Source organism: Typopeltis vanoorti, chromosome 8 (assembly GCF_054136105.1).
Source record: "Typopeltis vanoorti isolate ZY-2024b chromosome 8, IOZ_Tvanoo_1.0, whole genome shotgun sequence".
Classification (NCBI taxonomy): Eukaryota; Metazoa; Arthropoda; class Arachnida; order Uropygi; family Thelyphonidae; genus Typopeltis; species Typopeltis vanoorti.
In genome coordinates, this window is record NC_143556.1 from 98,078,466 (window position 1) to 98,090,574 (window position 12,109).

The 12,109-nt window shown below is 34.8% G+C and overlaps 1 protein-coding gene across 2 annotated transcripts in view; it reads right to left on the reverse strand.

The window, feature by feature from the left end:
* The window catches only part of eIF2Bbeta (eukaryotic translation initiation factor 2B subunit beta), a 280,714-nt gene that overhangs the window by 20,187 nt on the left and 248,418 nt on the right, over positions 1-12,109 (reverse strand). For both annotated transcript variants that reach the window (XM_090396840.1, XM_090396841.1), the window contains exon 12: positions 5,095-5,146. In XM_090396840.1, coding sequence (XP_090252966.1) covers positions 5,095-5,146 — 52 coding nt within the window. The remainder of the gene's footprint in view (positions 1-5,094; positions 5,147-12,109) is intronic.

Below are 12,109 nucleotides of genomic sequence, written 5' to 3' on the forward strand. Positions count from 1 at the left end.
GGCAGATGGTGGATAACTTAGAAAACTCAACAGCAATCAAAAGGTTCTGCATACTGCTCCATGGTTTGTGTTCAAAGGTAGATGCTAAAGGCAATCAGATGTGGATTGAAAGTGGTGGAACAATCCAAATTGCTGGTAGGTATCCAAAAATTTTGGCATTATTTTTTTATTTAATACACTACTTCTCTCCTTACAACTATTAACACTTCATTAATCTCATATTCACTGACCTTAGAATCTTGTTTTCACATTTGGGTAATTGAGAAACAAAATTTCCATTAGAATGCTTAACTTTATCCACAAGAGGGCAGGCAATTCACATAACAGATGAACATATTTATCTCTCTCTCTCTCTCTCTCTCTTTCTCATCCTCACTAACTCCCTCCAGTCACTTTTTTTCATAATGTTCTTGTTTCTGCATTATGCCTTTTATAGATACTTTCTTAGGTTCTGATCCACCAAACTGGCCATTTCCATTCCTCTGCTTTCTTCTAATCATGTAAGAATGTGAGCAGCTACTGATCGATCCATACACAGTTTAACTCCAAACTTCTAAGTATGAGCACTAATGCAGTTCGATTTTTTGTCTTGTGAATCTCTGGAGAAAACAACTCTTCAAATGAAGAGGAATGTGAAAGAAATATGAAATATAATATTTCAATCTACATATAATAGTAAAATACACTGTGTGATTTTGCAGAAACTGGCTTCCCATTTCACATTGTCTTTTTATACAAGCATACTAGTTATGAAGATACTTTTCATGCAAACCTTGTTTGCTTCCACTTAGGTAGGGGATTAAAACAAGAATTTACTTGTCAAGTAAAATATACTTTATAATCCAGCAGTAAAAGCTTTCTTTGAAACTTACTTTGATCCAGAGTATTTAATCATATGGTAATACACCATTTTACTACTTTTATATAGAAAATATATGACTTCCACATTGCTTTAAGCTTGGTATCTTCTTGGGTCTAGTTCTCACTGATGAGACCTCAATAAATCTTCAACTATCAAAGAAGCATGGAGGCACAGTTGTGTACTGACAATAACACTTTATTTTATAACTTAATGAAGTTCCAAGGATACTCTAAAAGGAGTGATCTTGCTTGGAGAATTGCACATGGTCGCCTTCCAGTAAATGCCATTGAAGGGGAGGTAACTGAACATTGGAAATCCAATCTCTGACATCTGTTACCAATTGGAAATGGTAGAACATGCATTCAACAAATGCCCTCTTGCCCTGAGTTTAGTACAGAATTTTCTCTACATTACTTAGAACAGAACAGGTTCTTTTTTTGCAGTACCACTCAACTTGTCAGCAATGGGAAGAAAATTTTGATTTTTATAATTCAATCTTCCTAACTTTCCATAAATATCATTTATGGAAAGTTAGGAAGTATATTGTATGTTATTTATATAAAGTATATAAATAACATACAAATGCTTTATAACATTGTATTGTGAAAATTTTATTATTCAGTTAGACGATTTTTGTATTTAGAAAGAAGCATTCTAAATTTTTGATGAGGTGACTGACAATCAATATTATGCAACATTCACAGGGAAGATAAAATTCTGTCATTTTTGACATGAGAGGTTTTTTTTTTAATAGTTCCATCCTCTTAATTCACTATGGTTTTATGGTCAATTGCAGGAATGCCTGGAGAGCAATCCTAGGCAGAGAAGGTCAACTTGAGGCAGTTAACTTAGGTAAGGCTAACCACCTGGGTATCAGTCATCTTTATGCTTTAGTGTCAATTGGTCTTCTGATTGTTCAGCTGCATGAGACTAGTGAAAAAAAAAAAAAAAAAAACTCAGCCTTTGGCTACATGATGATATAAAAGAGCTGAGACCTTTCCTCTCTCTCTCATACTATATATCATTTCTTTCTCCTAGACTTTCTTGCACTTCTATACTAACTACTCTAGGCATCTGCTTTACTTTTTCAACTCAATCATTTCAACCATGGTTGAAATGGTAGAGATCATTTCTGGACCATGGAGACTCTGTCAGATTTCCCATTCGTAAACTAATTTTGGTAACTATGATAGTAAAAAGGTTCTGTACTTACAAGATAAAGTGCACTTAAATTGTTTTGTTGTTAAGTGTGGACAAACTTCAAAATGGGGAAATGGACAATGAAACTTATTTGTGCCTATGGTCCCACAGAAGTATCTCCTAAGAAAGAAGTGGAGGAATTTTTTTTGAGTGATTAGAGCAGTCAGCAGACATTAAGAAAATGGTACCAGTGGTACTTGTCAAAGAACTAAACAGCAGAGTAGGAAATAAATCCAACAAGGCAAACAGAAACATTTTGGAAAAATTTGGAGATAAGGCAAAGCAAATAATAACGGTACATCTGATGGATTTCTGAATGGTCAGGATCCAGACTAGTCATTAATAACACCATGTAATCCAACATAATGATGTGCACAAGTTCATTCATGTGGAGAGAAGATGTGAAAAAATTCTCATTGGCTATGTCATTGTTGATAGTAATATCTTCATGCTGGTTCAGGATAGAAGAATTTACAGAGAATTTGAAAATGGAAGTGACCATCACATAGTGCTAAGTAGGATAAAAAAGGAATATTGCACTGAAAAGAACAGTTTGTAATAAAGTTTTAAAAAGAATTAAAGTTGAGCAACTTTTACAGGTAAAGCAGACTCAGCAGTACACACATTATTGAATTAAAAAAAGAAACAGTTTGAAAACAAGAACCAAACATTGGTGACAGGCAAAATGTTCTGGAGGCAAATGAAAAATCTCAGAAATGGAGGAAAGATTATCAGAAAAGGAATCAAAGATCATAAACATGATATGAAAACTAAAGATAAGGATATCCTAGATATCTGGATAATTATTTTGATAGACTGTTAAATGAAACAAACAGTAGAAGAAAATTAATGAAATAAAGAGCCAAAAGGCTTCACTTCGGCGATGTAAAAATTATTTAAATTAAAGGGATATTTAATCCCACATTATTTCAGAGCTGAATAAGAAACTCTAAGATAGAAATCAAAGAGTTTCATGCCAAATATAGCAAACTATAAAAGTACAGCGAGTCCAAGAATAAGCAAACACCTGGTAGTACAATATCGGGCAACTCGCAGTAAAGGTGGATAAAGCTACGATCACTGTTCTTAGTCTCGTCAGTGACCTCAATAAAGGTTGAAACTGGTCTGGGTAGTGACCTGTCTCCCTTAATGTAAAACAACATACATCTCTTAGGGGATGTGTTTTACATTAGGGCTAATACTAAGAACAATGATTGTAGCTTTATCCACCTTTACTGCGAGTTGCCCGATATTGTACTACCAGGTGTTTGCTTACGCTTGGACTCGCCAAACTTTTATAGTTTGCTATATTCGGCATGAAACTCTTTGATTTTTATCTTAGAGTTTCTTATTCGGCTTTGAAATAATGTGGGATTAAATATCCCCTTAATTTAAATAGTGGAAGAAAATTTTCAAAAAGAATGTAAACAAGAGTACATATAAATACTTGAGGTAGAAAAAGCTATCAAAAACCTGAAATGTGGAAAGGTAGATGGAGTAGATGCTATTCAATCAGAAATGCTTTAATACAGAGGCATAAAAATTTTGTAATGGCTACAATAAATAATTCAGAGGGCCTGGTCAGAAGGTCAAATTGCAGATGAGTGGAGTAGAGCTTTCATAGTCCCCATATATATAAAAAAGGGAAGCTGAATGTGAGAATTATAGAAGAATTTCTCTACTAAATGTTCCAGTTAAGATATATACTCAAAAAGAAGTTGAGAAAAACTGTGGAAGGGAAACTTGGAGAACAACATGCTGGGTTCAAGCCTAATAGAAGCAATGGAAAGAGTATGTGATAATCACTCTGCCAACCTGGCTGCAAAAAGTAAAAAGCATATAATTTTTCATAGGAAAAGTGGATATTAAGATTCACATTACTTCAAAGCCAAACATTTGTAGAAATTATGCAAGTTTCATAAATTTAACTAAGAGCTTACGAGAATACAACCCTCAGCATAAGAGATGCCTTAGCTTGCACTACGGAAAAGAACACGACTGCTGCCCAAGCAGCATGTTTGCCTTTTATTAGTGCATTTCATAAAGGTTTCACTGACCTAACAGCTGTTTTGAACTGGCTGGTTCTCTTCAGAGACCAGGCAGAAACCTTAATTATTAAAGAGTCATTTTGGTGATGTAAAATTACAAAGGAAAAGTGGATATTAAAGATTATGAGAATTGTATTCTCATAAGCTCTCAGGTCAAGTTTACAAAACTTTCACAGTTACTACAAACATTTTGCTTTGAAATAATGTTGGATCTTTAATATCCACTTTTCCTATGTAATTTTACATTGCCAAAATAAAGCGATGTGGCTCTTTTTTTTTTTAGCAAATATAATTTTTTAAAATTAAAAAAAAAAAAAAAAAAGAATTAATTTCTTTTTTATTTTCTTGCAAACTTTTCAGCTTAGAATCAAGGCTATCATCAATTTAATAATAATTATAAAAAGTCAAAACATACAGTGTGAGACAGAATATTTCAATTAATATATAACAATAAAACATATTATGTGATCTGTATATGGTATAACAGGGCTGTCCAACATTAGGTGATCCGAGGACAGCATTTAAAAAAAGATTTATCCGAGGGCCAAATCACAATGCGTATCTAATAATTTGGTGAGCAGCAGCGACACAACCTCAATAGCTGAACAAACAAACAACACTAATTGTGCACTAAATCACGTGTTCACATTCACTGTGAGTGCCTGGAGCATGCACGTTGGAACAAAACAGTGTAAGAACACTTTTTTGACACATCTAGTATTTGAAAAACACATGGGTATGTGTGAACACACCAAATAAAATTACCAACATCGAGATTATCGATTAGCGATAGAATTAAAATATCTAATACACATTGGATTCAAATTGTTATTTTATTTTTTCGCTCATGGAAATCAAAACCCACAGGCAGGGTCCACAAAATCTTCGGGCTGCATCCAGCCTGTGGGCAGTGCTTTGGACAGCCCTGTGGTATAACATTATATTCTATTTAAAATTCAGGACAGAGAGATTCTGTATACATACCTCCTCCATAACTCATTACATCTTCTGGAGAAGTAAAACGGTGAAATGTATCCTGCAAAGGAGTTATTTTTCTCTCATAAAATGCAATTTTTATCATTAAAATATGAAAAAATAAATACTGAAAGATAAACTGTACCTAAATTTCTAAAACATATTGACCTATGTACAATTTACATTATATTATTTAATGGCTATACTATATTATTATTATTTTGTGACACCTCCAAGGAGCCCGAAGACTTGTTGAGGTAGGAAACATTCTACAGCTCTCCGTCTCTACCACTATACCAACATCACCTATCTACATCAACGCCATCTACCACCCATGATCACCATTAGTATTTTTTCCTCAGCAAAAATTGTGTGTATTCTGAAGGACTGATTTCTCAGTATGCAGGATGATAAACCCGAATTTCTGGTAGAAAATGCCCCGCAACCTCTGTATGAGATCTATATATGGCAAAAGTATAGAATTTCATGAAACAAGTATAAAAAAAGTAACAAATTAAAACTAAATAAATTATTATATATATATAATTTGCTAACATCATTTTTTCCATTCAGCAATATTGTAAGAATGGTTGAAAATGCTATGGATTTAAAAATAGATAAGGAATAAAAAGTAAGAAAATCAGGAGGCATTAAGACCCTGGCATTTCATTGGATATGTCACAAATGACTTACTAAGAGCACAGCTCACTAAATTATAAGTCCCAATACGTTAAATCTTCATCTTTTGCAACTAATGTCATAGTTCCACAGGAATGTTCTTTCACCTACTTTCCTCTTTGTGAATATCAATTGCCTTTACTGGTTCAAGCAAATTCAGTTCTTATGATAATAATACATCTTACATTATTCTCTTTTTCATTTAACAATCTTGCATCACACAAATCAATAAAATTATGATTCCAAGCATTCTTTGATAGGATTCTAACTTGTTAACTTCAGTGCAATCAAATGTTCATCCAATTACCCCCACCAAAAAAAAAAAAAAAGTTACTTTTCTTCTGCCTTACTTTTAATACTGAAATCTCTATATAAGATGAAATTTGTTTTCTCACAATGAATCATCTTAAATTTTCTTGACATAAAATGAATCACGGATTTTTATTGTGCTATAGGCAATGCTTTAACTCATTAGCTCTATACAAAACAGAAAATCTATTACACTATTGAATATTTTCTTACATCATGGTACAAGATCATACAAAAATCTGTTGTACAATCTTTTTCTCTGGTGAATTATATGCAAATCACTGCCACTCCAAAAATAACAGATCAGCCTTCCTGAGTCCACAGAATCAAATTCATTCTACAACAGCAACAACAACAAGGCCACTTTTATCTCGGTGTGCTATTTCATCGCAAAAGTGATGAATACCTTATGTCTATGCAAGGATCTTGTCAATGATTAAATGAACTGCATACAAGCAGTCTGAAATTATTGAACAGCCTGTAAGTTTCATATCTGCTATAAAAAAAGCTAAGAAATTCAGGAGTGTTGTCTGATTGAAGTGGGAACTATTTAAATCATTATCATCCATACATGTCTGGATGATAATGATTTAAATAGAATGCCGTAATAAAAACATTGAATTTGCATTACAACTTTCTATGTGGCAGGTTCAGACATGTGCACCAGTCATTTTCAAATTACTGCTATATGTCTTGAGTGTTGCAACAGCTACAAAAGAGACAATTAGGTGACAATGATTCAACATTTTGGTATTATTAACCACATCACAAAAGAATTCCAAAAATCTATGAAAAGAGTACTGCATCCATTAAACACACACACACACATGTACGTATATATATTATATGCAATGATTTTTTTTCATATGTTGTCACTAGTCTCTTGAGTAGATTTTAAATGCTAATATATACATATACAGGTAGTTGTTGACTTACGACCTATGTGCTTTACGATTGATCGACTTACGACTGCTACTGCATCTCACATCGCGTTTCAGTATGAACTGAGCATACATACAAGAACGGTTGTGCATGTAGCGTCAGCCCACTGCCCAGTAACGTGTGTTTGGGGCGATTCATGCATCTTGATCTCTGTTTGCATACATATTACGTTCACTATTTATGGATCAGTTATAATTTGTATTACAATTAGCATTTTTTTAAAACCCCTAAATATGTCAACCAAGAGGAAAGTGCCTTTGTCTACTCCTAGACCTGTCAAAAAAGCAAGAAAGGCCATTGATTTAGACACAAAACTGAAAGCGATCAAGCAGCATGAAGAAGGAAAGAAGGTGAACGCAATCACAAGTGATTTTAAGTTATCTCATTCTACAGTGTCGACGATTTTGAAAGACAAAGAAAGGATTCGTGAAGTTGTTAAAGGTTCGGCACCCATGCGAGCAACAGTGATAACGAAACAATGTACAGGGCCCATGATTTTTCCATGAAATGGAAAAATTATTGTTTTCTTTGGATGGAAGATCAGATACAGAAGCGAACACCCATAAGCCTTCTTACAGTGCAGTCGAAGGCTAGAAGTCTCTTTCAGACGCTGAAGGAACGCGGCGGAAAAGATTACACCCAGACATTTATAGCAAGTACAGGATGAGTCAAAAGAAGATTCAACCTTCATAGGGTTCGAATCACTGGGGAATCAACAAGTGCGGATGTGGAAGGAGCTCAAGAGCTTGTTAAAAGTCTGGATGAAATAATTACAGAAGAAGGGTATAACCAGAGCAGCTTTTCAATGTGGATGAGACTGGATTGTTGTGGAAAAGGATGCCAGAATGCACTTACATTCACCAAGAAGCCAAAAGCATTCCTGGTTTTAAGGCATTTAAAGATAGTCTGACTTTGCTCCTTGGCAGGAACATCGCAGGTTTTAAACTGAAGCCTTTTTTAATTTATCATTCTGAAAATCCCAATGCGTTCAAGAATGTAAACAAGCACACTCTGCCTGTATACTTCTGTTCAAACCGAAAAGCCTGGATGACGCAAATATTGTGTGAAGACTGGTTTCTAAATTGTTTTGTACCTCAAGTTTCATGAATATTGCTTTGAGAAAGAAATTCCTTTCAAAATTGTATTAATCTTAGATAATGCACCTGGCCAATCACCTCCATGTAAAAATTTTTTATTTGCTACCAAATACAACTCCACTCATTCAGCCTATGGGCCAAGGGGCGAATGCCACATTTAAGGCACACTATCTTCGAACCACTTTTGCCCAAGCTATAGCCGCAACAGACGCAGACCCAGAACTGTCTTTGGAAACAGTATGATATTTATAAATGTATCAAAAATAGTACGGCTGCATGGGAGGCTGTGACAAAGAAATGCATGAATGGAATCTGGAAAAACTGTGTCCAGCGTTATGTTAATGATGAATTTGATAGTGAACGTGAATTTGAAATGGTTACGGAAAATATTGTAACACTGGCAAATGGACTTTCTTTAGACATTGAAGTGGAAGATGTTGAGGAGCTGCTAGAGCAAGAATCTGGAGAACATACAAATGAAGAAATTGCTTTGGAAAAAGAAAGAATGGCCGAAGAAGAAAAAAATGAAGATGAGGAAGAACCAGAAAGAAAATTCACCACTAGAGGGTTATCTGAAGGTTTTTCTCTACTAAATAAACTTCTTACGCATTTTGAGGAAATGAACCCAAACATCGAACGATTTGTAGGAATTGAACGAATGGTACAAGATGCTTTTCGGCCATACCATGAAATTTACGAGCAGAAAAGGGACACATTTTGAGGAAATGGACCAAAACATCGAACGATTTGCAGGAATTGAACGAATGGTACAAGATGCTTTTCGGCCATACCGTGAAATTTACGAGCAGAAAAGGAAACAAACAATTCAGATAAAAATCAACATATTTATGAGAAAAACAACTCCCACTACATCAAGTGGCAGCATAAGCACGAGTGGTCAGTAAAATATTTCTTATCTATTTTCTACATGTTTTGTTTAGTTCTTTAAGATAAAGTATTTTTTAGGTTTTATACAGTATTTGATATCTTTTTCATAATATTTTTTATTTTTGTAAATAGTAAACCAATTGTGTTGTACACAGTGTCTGATTTACCTAAACTGGTCCGACTTAAGTCCAGATCGCTTTATGACTGGTCGGTCGTAAGTCGACGACTACCTGTATATATTGTTGCACCCTATTTCTTTAAATTTTATATTTTCTCAATGTTACACGTAAAACCTCTCCTACGTGTGTCATGTGGTACCTCTGAAACACAAAGGGATAGTCTCAGGGTTGAGCCAAAACCAATGTGGCAGAACCTTCGTAATCTACCTCTCTTAAAGTTCTAAGAAATTTATTACTAATTATATAAAGAGCCAAAGGCTTCAATTTGGCAACATGAACTTATTTAAGTTAAGGGATATTATATCCCATATTGTTTCTTAGCCGAATATAGAAACTATATAAAGTTCGGCGATTCCAAGTGTAAGCAAATACCTGGATAGTGCAGCACCTGATCCATTAAGGTAGTGCAAGCTGAGGCAACTCATAGAAAGGGTGGAGCAAACTCCAATCACTATTCTTGATATTTACCCATAATGTGAACTTAGCTCCTAGGAGCTGTATTATTGTTCAACATTATGAGAAAAGGTCACTACCCAGACCGGTTTCGACCTTTTTTGAGATCTCATCAGTGAGTAGATAGACCTAGTTAATACAAAGTTTGTAGCGAACAGAACTTACATCCCTTTTATGAGAATTGCCAAGAAGGTGTCCTAATAAATTACTAATTATATGAAGAGCCAAAGGCTTCAATTCAGCGACATAAACTTATTTAAGTTAAGGGATATTATATCCCATATTGTTTCTTAGCTGAATAAGAAACTTTAAAGAGAATCACGGCGATTCCAAGCATAAGCAAATACCTGGATAGTGCAGCACCTGATCCATTAAGGTAGTGTAATTTCTTATTCAGCTAAGAAACAATATGGGATATAATATCCCTTAACTTAAATAAGTTCATGTCGCCAAATTGAAGCCTTTGGCTCTTCATATAATTAGTAATTTATTAAGACACCTTCTTGGCAATTCTCATAAAAGGGATGCAAGTTCTGTTCGCTACAAACTTGGTATTAACTAGGTCTACCTACTCACTGATGAGATCTCAAAAAAGGTCGAAACCGGTCTGGGTAGTGACTTTCTCTCATAATATTGAACAATAATACAGCTCCTAGGAGCTAAGTTCACATTATGGGTAAATATCAAGAATAGTGATCGGAGTTTGCTCCACCCTTTCTATGAGTTGCCTCAGCTTGCACTACCTTAATGGATCAGATGCTGCACTATCCAGGTATTTGCTTACGCTTGGAATCACCGAACTTTATATAGTTTCTATATTCATCATGAAACTCTTTGAGTTTCTTATTCGGCTAAGAAACAATATGGGATATATATGGGATATATTATCCCTTAACTTAAATAAGAAATTTATATTTTTACGCTGCGCCACTTAGAACTCTTAGATTAAAATAAATTATGTTAAACAAGAAGTGAGTAAGAAGATGTACTGAAATAGCACTAGATTTGCAATCGTGACCTTAATCGTACTCTAGAAGTTCCCTGCTCAGATTCGTAACAATTTTACAAGTGGTGCATCGGATTCCATACACAGACAATCTTGGTTAAATATAGCAAGGTTTATTAAATACTAAATATATAGCTAGTGATACAAGCAAAATTTCCATTCTAAGTAACTTAAAAATCAAGACACAATTTACCTTATGAAACTCACACAATTTATAAATCCTATATTACAATCTTAATACTAACAATCCATATCAACATTCATTCCTTAGGCCGAATCTTCTTAACATCCATTATCATATACAATAATTCAAATTTGTTTAATGATTATCCTTTCATGATCTCCTATGTAATAAAATTTTGCTATAGTCCTGTCTTATAATTCTATCTGAGTCCTTCACTATCAAAGTTGCACATAACATTACGTGATCAAGTTATACACAAAGAACAAATTTTCTACTTATCCACACACGATAGTTCCTCACTCTTTCTGCATCATCATCATCACCAGTTTGTCTTTTATTCAATTGAACATTCATTCGGTACCCTCAATCTGTCTCAGGGCCTAGAATTTTCTGATCATCGATATGCTCAAACGATCTTTTCATGACCACCTCAGTCACAGCCTTTGGGACGTGTATTTTCTTCAACTCTAAGTGGCATGGCCTGCTGCTGCCTCCCGGGAGTCCATGACTAGGTTTTCTGCAGAAATATCATCTGAGCGCTCAGGAATGGAGTTGCTCCCGCAACCATCCAGCTAACAAAGACCCAGCAAAAAGAGAGCTGGTCAACAACCAGGGAAAACGAAAAGAGAGAAGAGACCTTGGGGGTGGGGGTTCCTAACCCTTTTATATGTCCTCCCTACCGGCAGTCACCGTAACTTAGGTCGTTCACCTGGCACATAGAATTTTCGTCACATGGGTCTGACTTCACAACGTCCGTTCTCTCTCTCCGCTTGTTTTCTTCACGTGCAGTGAGCACGTGACTGCCAGAGGCAACCAACTATTTGCCCCCGAACTTTGAGTTTTGTTCACACAGATTACCTTTGCCGTTTCTCTTGCAACTTATTTTACATCAAAGGTAATATCAACTCTAAATCAATATTATTAACTTACAATTATCATTGGCATTTTTTTTTTCACATATATATTTTTCTTTTATCAAGTAAATAATGTCTCCTTGAGTTATTTCACAATTCTTTTCTTTTTAACTAATGTATTCAATATTATACAAAGAGCATAACAACACATACTTTGAAACAAGCATATATTTTAATTTCTTATGGGGTCTTTGCCTGTTAAATGATGATAAGTGGAATCTTAGTATTCTACACTTATCAAAGTTTAACAATATATTATTATTATTACATTACACCTCCAGGGAGTCCAAGGACTCATCGAGGCAGGGCATCTACCTACAAATTTCCATCTCCACCACTCCACCAACTGCGACTGCCTTCATCATCTACACCAA